Source organism: Phoxinus phoxinus (assembly GCF_949152265.1).
Source record: "Phoxinus phoxinus genome assembly, chromosome: 7".
In the NCBI taxonomy this organism is placed as follows: Eukaryota; Metazoa; Chordata; class Actinopteri; order Cypriniformes; family Leuciscidae; genus Phoxinus; species Phoxinus phoxinus.
Window position 1 is genome coordinate 13,063,057 of NC_136882.1, and position 16,617 is coordinate 13,079,673.

At 37.8% G+C, this 16,617-nt stretch overlaps 1 protein-coding gene across 1 annotated transcript; it reads left to right on the forward strand.

Moving 5' to 3' along the window:
* The first annotated feature begins 530 nt into the window (after positions 1–530).
* Positions 531–8,826, forward strand: lrrc58b (leucine rich repeat containing 58b). The gene is made up of 4 exons (XM_079619943.1): positions 531–1,284; positions 5,509–5,637; positions 5,978–6,255; positions 7,475–8,826. Exons 1-4 carry the CDS (start codon positions 830–832, stop codon positions 7,666–7,668), a joined length of 1,056 nt encoding a protein of 351 aa, XP_079476069.1. The 5' UTR covers positions 531–829; the 3' UTR covers positions 7,669–8,826.
* The last annotated feature ends 7,791 nt before the right edge of the window (positions 8,827–16,617 follow it).

Here is a 16,617-nt window from a genome sequence, read left to right on the forward strand (position 1 = left end):
CAGAAATCTCTCAGATTTCATTAAAATAACTTAATTTGTGTTTCGAAGATGAACGAAACGTCTTACGGGTGTGTAAATTATGACATGATTTTCATTTTTGGGTAAACTAACCCTTAAGTTTTTCATCTAATCTTTATATTTTGTGTTATTTCAGCATTATTTCAATTAGCAAAATCATTTTAGGTTTTAATAGTTTTAGCTGACAATAACAACACTTCATTTCTGGGGGAAACCAATACAAAACAGGACTTGTTTGCCAAATGCATTATGCACCCTACACACAACTAGAACTATATATTTGTTAGATGTAAACAGCCAGAGTTATGATTAGCCCTGAATAAGCGGCAGGAAAATGGATAATAGATAGATGGTATATAAAAAAAAAGCATTGCATAATAAAATCTTTGCAACAGCTGTGGTTACATAACCAGCAAGGGACCCTGAAAACTAACTAAAGTTTCTCAATTCAGACTGAATTTTCAAGAGAATACGAGTCTGTATATAGTTCTGGAAGAGACCGTAGTTTGTTCGAGTTGTTTGTTGTAAGAGAATTTACAACAGTTTTTTATCTAGCTAGTTCTAGTAAAGGGTTAATACAGTCGGGCGGAGCCAAGCGAAAGTTGAGCCCCTGAACATGAATGTTAAAGAATGAGCGCTTGATAAACCCTCTTTGATAAGTGTAATGTGTGAATGCTGCCGTTAGGCTGAATAATATAGGTCACACATGGATGTCCGGGGAGCCTGGAGTTGGAAGTAGACTCGGTCGAAGTGTTGGAAAACAAGCTGAACCAGAAGAAGGGGGATTCTTTTTCGTTGTCAGCTAAAAAAAATGGAGGGTTTTGAAGGAGCCAGCAGCGCCGAGGGTTTTTTTGACCTGTCCCGAATGAATCTGAACAACCAGAGTTTGGACACGATTAGCGAGAAACGACGGAAAGACACGAGGCAATTGTATCTGGGTTACAACCGAATGACGATTCTGCCCGCATCAATCTGTTTATTCTCTAACCTGGAGTTTCTCGATATCAGTAACAACACGGTGTCGGTCATCTGCGAGGACATTACCCGACTGACCAAACTCAAAACCCTTATAGCCAAGAATAATCGTTTAACTGAATTTTCTCTACCGAAAGAGTTTGGCTCTCTGCAGCTGGAAGTGTTGAATTTGAGTGGAAACAGGTTTGAGGAGGTGCCGAGCCAGTGTCTGCAGCTTCTGAGACTCCAGTCACTGTCACTGGGAGGAAACAGACTGAAGAGCATCCCAGCAGAGATAGAGAGTCTGACCAGGTAATACAGAAACTCCTGACTGCACCTTGACTGTCTCAAACCATCGTGAGAACTAACGTTAGGGTTTGAGGCAGCTACTCGTTGGAGGATTGCCATACTTTTACACTTGTAATATGTCTACTCGGTGTAATTAAAGTCTCATGATTAAATAACCTCCTTTTTTTTTTTGGCTACAACTAATTAACACTCAATTCTCGTGATCATTATGTCCTAATATATTGGATGAAATAATCAAACTCATTTAGGAAATTATATAATTATATTAATGTAATGTATCAATGTGGTAATTATATTGTTTAGGGGATGTTGTAATTTTTTGCCATGTCCCTGAGTGTGTTTTTTTATTGCAAGAAAATAAACAGCACTGCATTGAATACATTGACATAAAATGAAAAGAAAAGAGAATGAAAAAAAAAAACAGAAATAACAGTAACACTTCAAACTGTAAGAAAATAGTTCTTAAGAAACGTATTGCTCTTATTGTTTGGCATTGAGTTTACAATAAGGGAGATCTTAGTGATGAAGATTTCAAACCTATAGGTTAAGGAAATGTTAATTTCTTTGTGTTGCATTGTACATTTTTTATTCACAAAAACCCAAGAAGATCAATAGCATAGTCACTCCTAGAAAAATAAAGAAATCTTTCAATGAAAAGTTTAAATCGTATTTTATAAAAGTAGAAAGATAACATCTTAAGTTCTCCCAAAGATGAAACCTGATTGCAATAGTAGAATAAATGAAGCAACGTTTCTTCCTCAACTTTGCAAAATACACATAGCCTATGTTAGAAAGATCAACAAAAGTATAAATCTGGGAGTTGGTTGGATAGACATTATGTTGAATCTTGAAGTGTGCCATGTCCCTGAGTGCTAACTTTGAATTGTCCCGTAATGACGTCACAGTCCAGGAAGTGACATCATTTTAGAAACAACAATAAATGACAGTAAGTGTAGAAATGGTAGTTGACAACAGGGAATAAAAGTTGCATGTATGGTCCAGATGGACTTATGAAAGGCAGCCCAGCTGATTGCACAACACCATGGATTTAAAGAGGTAGGCCTATAGGTACGTGAAGCCGGATATGAAGTCAGAATAAGTTACCCAACTCATGACTAATTCATCTTTTGAAATAATATGACTTGCAATCAGTTATATACGTCAACACAGATCATTTATTACAATACCCTTAATATTAAACCAAAATCAGACTCCTCTTTCATGGACTCTAATCTTATATTCTGGATGTCTGTCCAACTCTAATATGCTTTCTATTCTGGACCAATATGAAGTTCAAGAAAACAAAACAGCAGAGCAATGTGGAATAGGCCTGTCTGTCACAATGATATAACATACACTGTGCTTCATTTTAATTCGTAAATAAGGAATTTAGCATGCTGTTCTTCACTACTGTTGCAAAGTAAATCATTATGTCCTGGCTGATGCAACTTTAGAAGTGTAATCCAAAAGACAAGTGTCATGCTGCCCTTTTTTACTGTTTATAGCTTTATAGAACAAAGTGCAACATGTACAAAAAAGAGGCCATGTTGACGATTATCTTGTCCTGTCCCTTCAATGTCAGCTTCTTTAGAGTGTTCCCGAGCTCTTTTACAGTAATTCTGTCACCGTGCCAATTGAACTCAACAATTGGGTGTCATGAACAATCGGGTCCCCCGGTAAATGGGTTCGCACTAGGACCCAGGGGACAGCCGTGTGTAGCTCGTATGCTGTCAGTTCTCTGCTACAGTGCTTTAGCCTTACCGTAGCTTGCTGTATTGTACAACATGTGATCTAATTCTGGGTATATATAAAGTTTGTTTCACATTGTATTGTTTGCATTTTCTTACCAAATGATCACAGGTAATAAGAGATTTGATAAGCTAGCTGGCTAACGGTATGCTAAGCTAGTATGCTGAGAAAAAAAGAGAAATTTAATTTCATATGAAGAAATATTTTATCATTATTATTACGTAACAAAATTTAAAAGACATTTATATAGTTAAGGCAACATATATCGACATCAAGTCAAATTTGTAGGTTTTCTAATCAGGCACTGAATAGAGTACACATTAAAATACCCTTTAGCCCATATGTGTGGCAGAGCTCTTTTGCTCAACCCCGAAAGTAAAAAGTCTATAATTTTTATAAAGATCCTATAAAATATTTTTTTCATACAAAAATAATTTTTTTCAAAGAAATGTTAATTCAATTCCTGTTAAAGAACAGAACTACATTACTCGTAATGCTGATTAGAGATCCACTGAGAAGCCACAGTGACCATGTAAATGAGAACCACAGTATATATATTATCAACTTGTAATTTATAATATTGTGATTCATTCTGGACCTGGTTCAAGGCGCAGAAATGTTTTCTGAAGAGTTTTCTCTATGGAGAAAGTGATTGGGAAAGTAGGACCCTGTTGCACTCAAGTTAGCAGATGCATTTCTCTGCCTAATGTTTGTTTACCTAAATACCTGCTTCCTTATCCTGTCAAGTTCATTCTGAGTCTTATCAGTGTTGCCTTTATTAGTCACATGCATATTAATAAACACCGTTCGCAATGTCAAGTAATGAAGCTCCCAGAACGTGACTCGCGGTCTACCAGGTTGATGATTACGGTAGGTTATTAACTGATATGGCCAACAGTAAACAAACATCATAGTCTGCCTGTAGTTTGCAGCTGTTGCAAAGGAAACATTATAGCACACTAATACATAAATCATAACTTTATAGTTTTTTACTGCATTTTATATTTTGCAAATATAATCTGCTTGTATTGAAATCCAACTGCTTCTCAGCTCACCACATAATAGTCTCATTTGGGCTTTGGTTCACAGTGAGAGGGAATGGGAGTAGAGCTGCAGGCCACAGGGTCAGTTTGCCATGTGGTCTCAGTAGAGCTGTGCTGGAGCCGTGACCGTGAGTCTGCCGAGGCCGACTTGGCTGCGAGCCATCCCGTCATAAAGAGATGTGCCCTGTTGTCCCACATTACACACAGAGTTGGTCCTTTTCGAGAGATCTGGGCCTCTTTTTCTTTACCATCTCTGCCTGCTGTGGTAATTATAGAGACTAAGCCGAGATGGGTTGGCGAAGGGAATACAGAAATGAATGCCTCTCTTTAGGGAGGACGACAAATGGAGAAAGTAGGGTAAAGCGGTAGATCATCTCTCACTCGCTCCTTGTTTCTCTGTCTCGTTTTTGTCCCCAGTAGAGGAAGAATTCCTTTTCTCCGGGGGGTTTGAACTAAATGAACTGGCTCTGAGATGAATCACAACATTGCAAACTTTTATTTTAGGCAAAGCAGACCAAGGTACAAGACTTACTTAAAGGGATATTTTGAAGAATGTCGGTAAACAGTTGATGGACCCCATTGACTTCCATTGTGCCATAATTCCATGAAGTACTATGAAAGTCAATGGGGCACATCAACTGTTTGGTTACGATACCGACATACTTCAAAATATCTTTTGTGTTCAGCAGAAGAAATTCATACAGGTTTGGTTTGAGGGTGCGTAAATGATGACAGAATTTTCATTTTTGGCTGAACTATCCCTTTAAACTAGTCATCCCATGAAGCACTGGACGTGTGTTTGAGACGCAACAAAAGGGATGTTTGCTGAATATATATCTTAGTTATCATGAAGCATCGATCTGTATTGACTTAAAAACAGTTAGGGTGATTTCCTCATAACCAAACTCTGCTGTGAGCTGCTTTTTTTTTTTTTCAACCATTTTGCACGTCTGCATTTGCTCAGAGGAAGACTTCCCGTTTATCTTTAATGTACTTTAATGTATTGTTTTTTAACCAGGGAGTCAAGCCCCACTAGCTAAAGGAACATTAAATAAAGATGTACAACACTAAACTGACATAATATTTTTGAGTTTATTTATTTTGATTACAACAGAAATACCAGAGGTACATAAATAGTTTAGATAGGAGAGCATTTTGTCTATGTCTTAGACAAAAGGAGGCCTTGGAGTCGGAAAGGTTGCAAAGCACTGCTTTAATGTGCATACACTTGATTTTCTAATATTGATAACACAAAAAACGGGATGTTATGCTTTCAGATGCTCTTTTTCAGAGTATGTCTGTTTCACTAACATTACTTTATTTTCCCATGAAAGATTCCAATAACACACTTCCATGCACAACTATGTTAGTCATTTTGTCACCATTTAATTTTTGACATCTATATTTGCTTCATAACCCTTCTTTCTCTCTTTAGCTTAGAGCTGTTGTATCTGGGCGGTAACCAGATCTCCTCCATCCCTGCTGAACTAGCTAACTTGCCCTTCCTCAGTTACCTAGTTCTGTGTGATAATCGCATCCAGAGCGTCCCACCTACACTCAACAGGTAAGTCTTGGATGTGCAGTGCAAATACTTGCTAATAAAGTCTGCAGTTAAAAATATATATACATACATTTATACATCATAAAGTAAACAATTATTTGTAACCATATAACCATTATTATTCTAATGGTTATATGGTTACAAATAATTGTTTTCTTTATGATGTATAAATGTGTATATATATGTTTAACTATATATATATATTAAAACGGATATATTAGGGATCCGGTGATAGACGCATGCTTTCAAAATGCTCTTGTGTCTATCTGTTTACAACATGTCTATTTACAAAAGAATATTACAAATGTTTTTGCCTGTCCTGCTTTGTCTTTCACTCCCACAGGCTCCATTCCCTGCGCTCGCTCAGTCTGCATAATAACTTGCTGACGTATCTTCCGAGAGAGATCCTGAGCCTGGTACAGCTTCAGGAGCTCAGTCTGCGAGGCAATCCCTTGGTGGTACGCTTCATCAAGGACATGACATACGACCCCCCGTCCCTGCTGGAGCTGGCTGGCCGCACCGTCAAAAGCAGGAACCTTCTGTACTCGCATAAAGACCTCCCGAGCCATCTAGTCAACTACCTAGACATGGCCAGCAAGTGCCCCAACCCCAAGTGTGCAGGTGGGAGAAGAGAGATGATATAAAGACAAGTTTATATAGATATAAGCTAAACGTATCTAGAGAGTTCAGAATCAATGAAAGTCCTTTATATAGAAGAATGTGCTCTCTTAAAGGGTTAGTTCACCAAAAAAATGGAAATTCGGTCATCATTTACTCACCCGCATGTCATTCCAAAACTGAATGACTTGTTTTGTTTTGGAACACAAATCAAGTTTTTATATATATATAATATATGGACAAAAATAATGAGATTCTATATATATTATTTTTGTCCATTCATCAAAATCCATGCATCCAAAATCTCCAAGCTTCAAAAAGTTCATAAAGACATTGTGAAAGTAATTCATATGAATCGAGCACAGCCAAGACTTCTGAAATAATGACACAATTTAAATGATGAACCGAATTAATTTAGGCTTCTATTCATATATAGAGCACATCAAATATGGTAAACAGAAGCTCAAATGTGTGTGCTTAATCATACTTAATCTGCTGGAGTGACACGTGTTAAGTTTACAATGTTTTTATGAACACGTTTTGGTGGAATGGACTTTTGTTTCTCTCTCAGGTTTCATTAAGGCAATGAAGCAAAACCATTGTTTTTTCTTTAGATGTTGGGCTATTTTGCTTCCACGACTTGTCTTATTTCAGACTAGTGGGAAAGAAATGTTTATTTAATTATACTTTATCTATTGAATCTGTAGATTTCCATTACAATACATACTGTATTGTACTTTTTTTTCCTCATGCACTGAGCCAGAAACCTTCCCTTTACACCAAACATAAGTTTGGTTCTATATTCTGTCTATATTCTGATAAGTTCCTATCTACATTCTGAAGGTTTCAAATATATAATTCGACTGATTTATGGAACATTTTATTCCTAAAAGTATGTTTGTTTTTTTGGCTGTTGACAATATTTTCTGATTTATGGAGTGATAAAAAAATAGATATCAAAAACCTCTGTAAAAAATCTGTAAACACTAATTTGTCAAAAATTTTAACCTAGCTTTATCCAATGTTCAGATTTTTGTTCTCCCATTATAAAGCTTGATAGAGCCAGGATTGTTTTAGTTTTTTTTGGGTGAACTAACCCTTTAAAGTGTTTCCAAGATGAACACTAGCCTGATGGGTTCGGAATGACATGAGAATAATTGATGATCTTTTTATTCACTGTCAAATTTTCTAACCACAATATATCTCACCACCTCATTCCCAGGCGTTTACTTCGACTCGTGCGTTCGTCACATTAAGTTTGTGGATTTCTGCGGGAAGTATCGCCTGCCCTTGATGCACTACCTGTGCTCCCCAGAATGCACCTCTCCCTGCAGCTCCAACCCTCAGAGTGACGCCGACTCGGACGATGACAACAGCGTTCCCGCCGACCGCCTTCAAAGAGTTCTGCTGGGATAACCTGGCTCACCCCGCACACGTCTCTCTCTCTCTCTCTCTCTCTGGCTTACAGTGTTATCAGCAAGAACATTGAACTTTACAGCCAGCTGGCCTGAAAACCTCTCAGCTGAAGCCAAATCTTTTTGCCAAGGGATTGAGCAAGTGGAATCCCGCTGCATTGTGGGAAAGACATCTGGAGATAGCTTCTCTTACAAAGGTCTTGCCTTGCAAAGGCAAAATCAAAAAACACTGGTGGTTCAGAATAGTTGTTTTATAAATTGTTATATTAACTGAGTTGCCTTGGTCATCAATCTGTTTAGCTCTTGCACTTTTGTAACATATATAGAGGAAGCAGTTTAGGTACACTCATGTCTTTTGCTTGACAATAGGTTGCTTTGTCTCTCACAGGAGAGCGATAACTCAGATTTTCACATTACGCACAAAGATTTACTGTGAATTAAGAAAAACTAAGCTTTGAGAATACTTGCTTTTTTGGGATTTGAGAGGTTTCGAAATATTTGACTGTTTTCTTCTCGTTTGTAATTGTGGCCTATCATAATGGCCTACAGACTTCACTGTCAAACAGTGCTACACATCTTCACCGGCATGTGCTAACATGTCTGGCAAGACGTCTTGTTTAAGCTTTCGCGTTTGCATTGAATATGCTGACACCCTGTGGTTGCATTCAAAAAAACTGGGGCAGCGTTTGAAATCTTGAGATAAACGGTGACAGAGGTCACCAGTCGCTTTGTTTTGAAGGTTAATTCTTCATGTAGACCACTTTTTCAACCATAGGAAATATGTGATATTGTTACAGAGCCAATGGACAAAATCGTGAAGTGTTTCTGGTATTTCTTTTTAAACAGAACTTTAACACTTTCTGTTTGTACACTCACTTTTCTTTAGTTTCTTCATGTGTCTTACACTCTTAGGCTTAACCAACACTGACTAATGCAAATACTTAATGCAATCATTATTTCAGAGTTTTAAAATTTATATCTAAGGCTTTTATACTAAATAATCTTTTATGATGTTTTCTTTATATCATTGACAAGATAGAATGTATTTTATTTAAGATGATGAAGGTCGATTTGGATTGCATTCACTCCTCTAATGGTTTATACACATGTATTTGCACTTCTTATATAGAGTATACTATAATAAAAAAATATTAATTTGTGTCTTGGTCACTTTTTTTCAAATTAATATTCTTTATTTATTTTCACACGTCATCATTTTGAAGACAAATACAGAGTACAATAATTATAGAATGGTTATTGTGTGAAAAAAGGGGGAAACCCCAAAGAAGCTATGGTTAATATTTAACCATATTCCATTCTGAAATAAAACCAGAGCTTTTGAAACATTTCTACAGTCCTATTAAGTACAAATCTCTATGATGTGCTTTTGAATGATACTCAAGCTGTTTATATGTAAATATTACCAACTCAAACTCATTTTTTTGTGATAAGAACTAGCTTTGTAAAGCACTACATTTACTGGAGAAGGGGTGAATGGCAAATAAAGCCAACAAACTTGTTGGTCTATAGCAGCGGTTCTCACCTCTGGTCGGGGATCCACTGTTCTGCACATTTTTGATGTGTTGTATAAACTATCCAGTGGTCATACTAAACTTTTAATTAGGATCATAATTTATGACAAAAAAAATCTTTACGATAATTTATTTGTAGGTAACACTATCTTTGACATCACACACATACAAAAATAAATAAATATATATGGTAATACTTTATTTTAGAGTCCTTGTTACATGTAGTTACTGTAGTAATATTTATAAGTTATGCATAATTACATGCAACTAAACTTAAGTACATGTAGTTAATTATTATTACACAGTAGCCTACTTAAATGCATAAACGCTGTAACACAGACAATTTAAAATAAAGTATATATATTTCTGAATTTTTGTCACTTAAAGGGTTACTGTTGGCAAAATTGAACCTAGGCTCTTTTTGTTTATCTACCCGAGTTAAATTTTTGTCAGTCAAAAATAGTCGATCTGTATCACTAAATCATTTCGTTTTTATATGAAGATCCTTTTTCAAATACAAGGTCAATATTGATTTTCACTAACGACAAAACAACAAATTATCCGTGAATTTATATGGTAGGCTACTAAGCTTTAGGAGCTTTCCATCTTTACTCTCCTCCCTGTTACGTTGCATTCGGAGATCGACTACTTTTGACTGACAAAATTCCAGCCACCGGAAACACTAACTGATAAAGTGAGTCTACAAAACCTTTCTTTTTAGTAAACTATGTTCACAAACAATTCATTCAATGCTCAAGTGCATGTGTAGAGCCCCTGGTGATACTTCGAGCACAGTTTTATGTTGTGTCGAGCCTTCTTGGTGTTTTAAAAATGGCGATTTTGATGCTATAATAGACTTGTCCCTAGCACTCCCATTCAAAAGACCTAAACCAAAAATATGGTCAATCTTAAAAAGTGGCGTTTCCATTCTAATAATGCTTTTACACAAGAGTTTAACTTGGGTAGATAAACAAAAAGAGCCTAGGTTCAATTTTGGCAACAGTCAACCTTTAACATGCCTACATGTCGCCGGAAGTCGCCAGCCCTCCATTTAAAAAATGAATGGGATCATGTTGCTTTGTTGTTAAGTGTCGCTGGCAGTGTGAACAGGGTTTTCTGTCAAGTGTGGGTCAAGAATTTTGAGGACAATGAATAGAGAGCTTTGAAGAGCTTTATTTAATAATAATAATAAAAAAAACACACACAACTTAAACCAAACCAAACCTGACACACGCAGTCCAAGGCACAACAAACAGGCTAGGCTTCCACACAAATGAACATAGATGAAGATCTGGCACAGGACAGATAACAGAAGGAGAATAAAAAAGGAAGGAAACAATGCAGGTAACGAGGGAGGACAGGTGGGGCAAATAAACCCATGACCCATGCACAAGACTGAAGACTGACAGAAAGGACATTGCACACAGAAACAAAATGTGTAACAGGCGCATGGCAAACAAACATGACTGAAGCCATGTGCTCATACACACACAAGACAAGAACAGAACCAAAATGAGGCAGGAAGGATCCAGACACCATGCCCGAACACTCAAACAAAGTGCACGGCCCAGAGAACGTATACGTACTTCTCCGATGTTGATTCAGATTTGTGATTCGTGAACTGAATCATTCATACCTCTTTTGGAACCGGTTTGACAGATTTCATTTAAGGAGCCAAATTGATCAATTTTAACCGAATTTGTTAAAATGTTCCTCTCAAACTAAAATGGGGGAATTAATAATTGAAATATGGCCACAATTTAAAACGAGGGAACAAATTAGTTAAACTTGCCATGCATTAATAAGTTATGGGAACGAATTCTTAATTCATTGCCATGATACCTCCTTTTTTCTTGCGCATGTCATGTGGGGGTCCGTAGGCCTATACATGCATCATTCTCCAATCTCGTTGATTCATTTCAATTGGGATGGTGATCATGCGGTCCTGTTGCTCCTGGCTAACATTTTTGTGAATGCTATGAAGCCTGCACTTTTCTAAACATATGTGATTACCTGTCTTTAACGCTTCCTCTATCTTCTGTGAGGGGAAAAATTAAGCCTTTGGTGCATTCAAGATAGCCTATCATTGAAATTGAAATGTGTTTAAGTTGGCAAGATTGATTCCTCTCAGAATCCATTAGCCAGACACTTGTCAGTTCAGACGGTCAGAGAGAGATTCAGCGTTTGGCCAGTGAACATACAGGACTGAGTTCCTGCATTTGCATATGAAAGCCGTCTCATCACTGGTACTGAATACAGAGGGACTTTCTTTTCACCTCCCGAATTCAAAGTTTTACTCTATACGGGATACTCTTTCTTTGAAGGAGAAAGACCTGGTAACAAATTGATGCCACTCTTTTTTCCCCATTTTTTTTTCTCTCTGTGAGGATTGTCTGATCCTTGATGGGTTTTGAGGGACAGATGTGTTGTCAGTTTGTTTGACTATTTCTTGTTAGCACTTGTTAGGAGCTCAAAGCCCCATGGCACTATACCAACAGCACACTGAAAGTGTCTCTCCTCACTTCAGTGCACCTCAATATAAAGTATTGTGAATGCTGAGGTGTCTCTTTCTTCATAGATTGCACATTTGCATAATGCTGAACCTTCTTTTCACATCTTTTATCTCTTCTCTGTAATTCGGTACCTTGAGAGCAAATTATTCATATTCATACTGGAGTTCAGAAAAGCTTCTAAATGTCTTGCTACAAGTTCAGTGAACAAAAGCTTAGCTCATAATACTGTACATGAAATGTTTATTGACTCACAGATTCCCAAACCTTTTTGTATGATCAATCTTGAGACCAACCAAAAGTATTAGAGTTTTGCATCTGTTATATTAAGTAAAATTTTTTTTACGTATTACGTATAAAAAATGACATATTTCCCTTGTCATAGAACAAAACTTCATTACATTACCATAAGACATATGATTTCGTATTCATTGATTTTGTGCAATCTGCTTATGCCGCATTAATGGTTATGTTTAGGGGTGGACTTTCATGTTTCATGAAACAGGTGAATTACTTTTTATCTTACAGGTCTGACTTTTCTAACAAAACGGCAAGTTTATAATTCTGACTATATCTCTCACAATTTCGAGTTTTAAGTTTATATATCTTTTAAAGGTGCAGTAAACAATTTCTGAGAAGCATTTGACATCTGAAATCAACCCTAACAAACACACCCATTCAGTCATTGCTCCGCCCCTAAAATGCATGAATGAACGGGAGATGTCTATTTATCAGCTGAAGCGAAGCAAAGCAAAATAATGCTGCCCAGATGACGAACAAATGACAAGGAAGAACAAAAAATTAACATAAGAGTATAAAATTTGTTGTTATTTGCCAACACCAGCTCCAGAAAAACGCTATGGTTGCATCCAAAGTTGGAATATTGCATACAAATGTCAGAATAAAGCACCATTTCAATCCCATGTGTTCAAGAGAACAAAGTAATCACTTCCTGTAAAATTGGCATGACATATCTATAATAAAAATGGAAGTTGCTGTAATCGGGGGAAGCCACTGTTGATCTTTTATCCTCCATCATACATGTTGTGCGTCTCAGAACGTGTAGAAACACAATAAATACTGTCCTGTTATCTTGCGTTTGGGTGCCTGGTGTTTGGGAACGCAATCGATTCTGGGAGGGAATTAAACCAAATCATTTTGATGGCAGACTTTAGCTCAGGCATTTCAGAATGATCAAACATCTGAGATGCTGCAATTAAACTGGTCAGCTGTTTTGTCCAGTTATCCAATCAGATCCACTGTTGAGGCAAAGCCACATTCATTCTTTTGCTGCACATCAAGGGATTTATTTAGTAAACGTGCTTCCATCATAATTTATTCTCATTTCTTATGCGCTGAAAAATGCATCTTAGCGTTTCCATCCAGACTTTTTTTTATATCTCAAAATGCGCTAATAACTACACTCAAAAACATCCTGTTATATTGCTAACATTACAACAACAGCAAATCTTGGTACTGTGAAACATAGCAAAACCAATGTTACTCACATATGGAACAAAGCAACCTCTGCATCTGGTTTCAGGCCTTCCCAGTTCCCACTTAGATCTTTCCAGCGCTGGAAAGCTTTTCTAATATATTAAAGCGGGTCCTAAAGCTCTGGGCTGATCATATCCCTTATTTTCCCAGTGATATTCCTTTGTGCTTTTCTCTTTTGTAATTTCTTCAAATCTCCCTCTTGCTCACTCTCTCTCTCCTCCCCCACCATGAGTGGACACGCCCCCTTCTGCTGATTGGCTACAAGTGTGTTGTGCTGCTTGGATCTGATCCACTTTCAACGACGTTTCTCAGAAATGGCTTACTGCGCCTTTAAGGGGCGACCAATTTTGTGGATAATTTCTGTAGTTCATATTTAAACGTGTGCCTCTGCATTCTGTGTGAATGATCACATGTGTTGCTTTTAAAAAATGTTTTTCCTTGGACAATTTTAGTTTGAACTGTCCCTTTAAAGCATGGCACTCTGTAATCAATTTAATTTACTGTTTACAAAACGTATCTGTGTATTCTGAGGGCAGTAATAAAAGACTTGATTAAAGGTCAAAGGTATAAAAAAAATAAAAAAACTTCATAAATAATGAAACGTTCACTGAGCTTTGTAATACATGCGCCGTACACGACACATTTGAACACTCCATATATGTGTGCAGCGACCTGACCGCAGGAATGTGCAAATAGACAGTTGTGTGGGCGTCTGAGGTCTTCACATCAGGGATATTTCTAAGGAAATATAAACGAAACCCTAACTCTATAATTAAACAATCCTGAACTTTTTCCTCATACCAATTCATACTCAAAAAATTCTTGTGAAACTGAAAATGTGTGGCTAATTTTAAAACCAAATACATACATATCTGTGTAAAGTCAATTAAGCAATGGGGATGAGCTAGTGTACTTTACGCGTATGTGTGTGTGTGTGTGTGTGTGTGTATGTGTGTGTGTGTGTGTGTGTGTGTGTGTGTGTGTGTGTGTGTGTGTGTGTGTGTGTGTGTGTGTGTGTGTGTGTGTGTGTGTGTGTGTGTGTGTGTGTGTGTGTGTGTGTGTGTGTGTGTGTGTGTGTGTGTGTGTGTGTGTGTGTGTGTGTGTGTGTGTGTGTGTGTGTGCGCGCGTATAGCTGCAATTACTTGCAACATGAGACGCATGAAAGACGCCAGGATGAAATTGATGCATTCACATTTAAATGGTTGTAAGTTGAGAGCTGTGAACAAAGTTTAGCGTTGTACAATGTCCTGCACTCACTCTAGACAGTCCTGTTGTCGAGCACACATGACAGAACCTTATTCCGGAATAACAGTCTTTATGCATGTCTGGAATTATGACCCGCATTCACGCAGCAGCATATGAGCATCAGTAACCTGTCATTTTGGGCAGGACTACCTGCCGCAGGAGGTGAGTAATAACTGTGCCATGACTACAGTGGGTGGATGGAATGAGGAATTGTGTTCTTAGGATTATTCTGTGGTTCTTTCCATTACAATACGGACCTTTTATGACTTCCCAAGGTGAGTGTTGTCATCGTGGTGTACAGTCACCTGTGATTTCGGTCTATACAAGTTATAACTTGAAATCAAGCTCGGCCATAAAGATATGTTGTTTAATGACTTTTGGCCAAGTCAAGAGGAATCATTACTCTATAATATTAAATGTAACCTTCACCGTGGAGATATCAATCATAGAATTAGGTCAATGTGGATCCCTTTGTAGATTTATTGCTTTACACATTTCTCCAGAAAAACAACAACAGTGAGGAATGCACATAAAACATTCACTACTAGGCTTAAGAGATATAACCGGTTTAGATGGAAAGGATTTCAAACTGACTAGCTGAAGACGTTACTGTGGCTTTAACCATTAATAGACACACTTCTTGAAAATAAATTCAAGTGGGTGATTCCCCAGAGGTTGATGTTTTCAATTTCCCATGAACCACCTAGTCAGGTCTAAAATAAAAAAACACTTATAATAGGAATTCAATAGGAATCAGAGTAAGACAAAAACACGTCTTGGAAGAAGTATTGACTTAATTTTATATTCATTTTGAACAAAAAAGCCTGAGCCACCGCCAGCATTTTTTATAATTTTCACAAAAGTTTCATGGCTCCCAGAATATTTTGTTATATGAAAATCTGAACATGCAATATATCAAAAGAACAGAGCCCCTTCTTTTAAACATTTTTTTTTCATTCTAGCTTCATGCATTCTTTTTTTTATCAACACTTGAATGTGTATAAGATTCATAAAAAAGGCTTAATTTTGAACAAAAAGCTGAGAAAATAGCGTCCCCCACAATATGCATTAAGAAATGCATTTTTCGCTTGTTTCTGCTCCTTTTTTTTGCCTGTGTTTTGACCCGTAGATTCAGATCTCTTTTAAAAGATGTGTAATAGCGCCCCCTAACTACCACCCACCTGCAGTAAAAACACGGAAAGCCGGAAAATTTCAACAGTGGAGGAGCGTTGTCTCATAAATGATGGGAAATTCCATCAACGGTGGGAAGCAGTCTCATAAATGACAGAATATTTTGTCAAAATTGTAAGTAGGCTACTTGTCATTTGGACGTTCTTTCTCTACGAGTTAACTCAATTGTAACTTTATTTCTCACTATTTTGAGAAAAAAAGCACTATGGCTTGTGTAACCCCTCCACCCGGGTCCTACTCGCCCCGCTCTGTGCGGGCCTCGAATCCGGGGCTCCGGCGTGAGAGTCAGGCGTTAACAAGGAGGCTAAAGACTGCAGCCTCTAGTGTCTGTCGCTAGAGCGCCTATTGAGATCAGAGGAGTGAGATTTACTCGCACAGCAACTACTAGCTGGCCTCCGTTACACTCACCCCCCTAAACCTCACTCCCACCCGGGTCACGGCACCAATGTAACCCCTCCACCCGGGTCCTACTCGCCCCGCTCTGTGCGGGCCTCGAACCCGGGTTTTTGGCGTGAGAGTCAGGTGTTCTAACATGGAGGCTAAAGACTGCACAGCGACTACTAGCTGGCCTCCGTTACACTTGCGCGCTGTGAGAATCATACAGCGTTTAAATGCATGCATCCATATTAATTCATGAAACACTCTAGAAAGTAATAATGGATGCTTGCCTGTATGCAGCTTTAGTGTCTGTTTTAAATGTGTGCACCTTTCGTTGCCCATATGCCAATGTCATTGGGCCTTTTAGTTGTACACCATCTCCTCTTTCGTTACTAGCAGACAGCCATCTACTGTTGCCTCGTGTGGATGAAAAATTTAGCAGATCTTTGCAACATGAGCCTGGAAGCATTGCATCTGCCCTGGGGTTAGGTTCAGACTCACAGCACTGATCTTCATTCAGGGGAACGAATTTAACAGCCCTAAAAACCATTAATCTATAAACCATTAAATATCTGATGCCAACCTGCCCAAATATTT

Excerpts from the sequence above, each read along its gene's own strand:
- lrrc58b (XM_079619943.1), top strand. The coding sequence starts at position 830 with ATGGAGGGTTTTGAAGGAGCCAGCAGCGCCGAGGGTTTTTTTGACCTG. Across the intron at positions 1,285-5,508 it reads GAGATAGAGAGTCTGACCAG|CTTAGAGCTGTTGTATCTGG; the intron begins GTAATACAGAAA and ends TTCTCTCTTTAG. Across the intron at positions 6,256-7,474 it reads CCCCAACCCCAAGTGTGCAG|GCGTTTACTTCGACTCGTGC; the intron begins GTGGGAGAAGAG and ends CCTCATTCCCAG.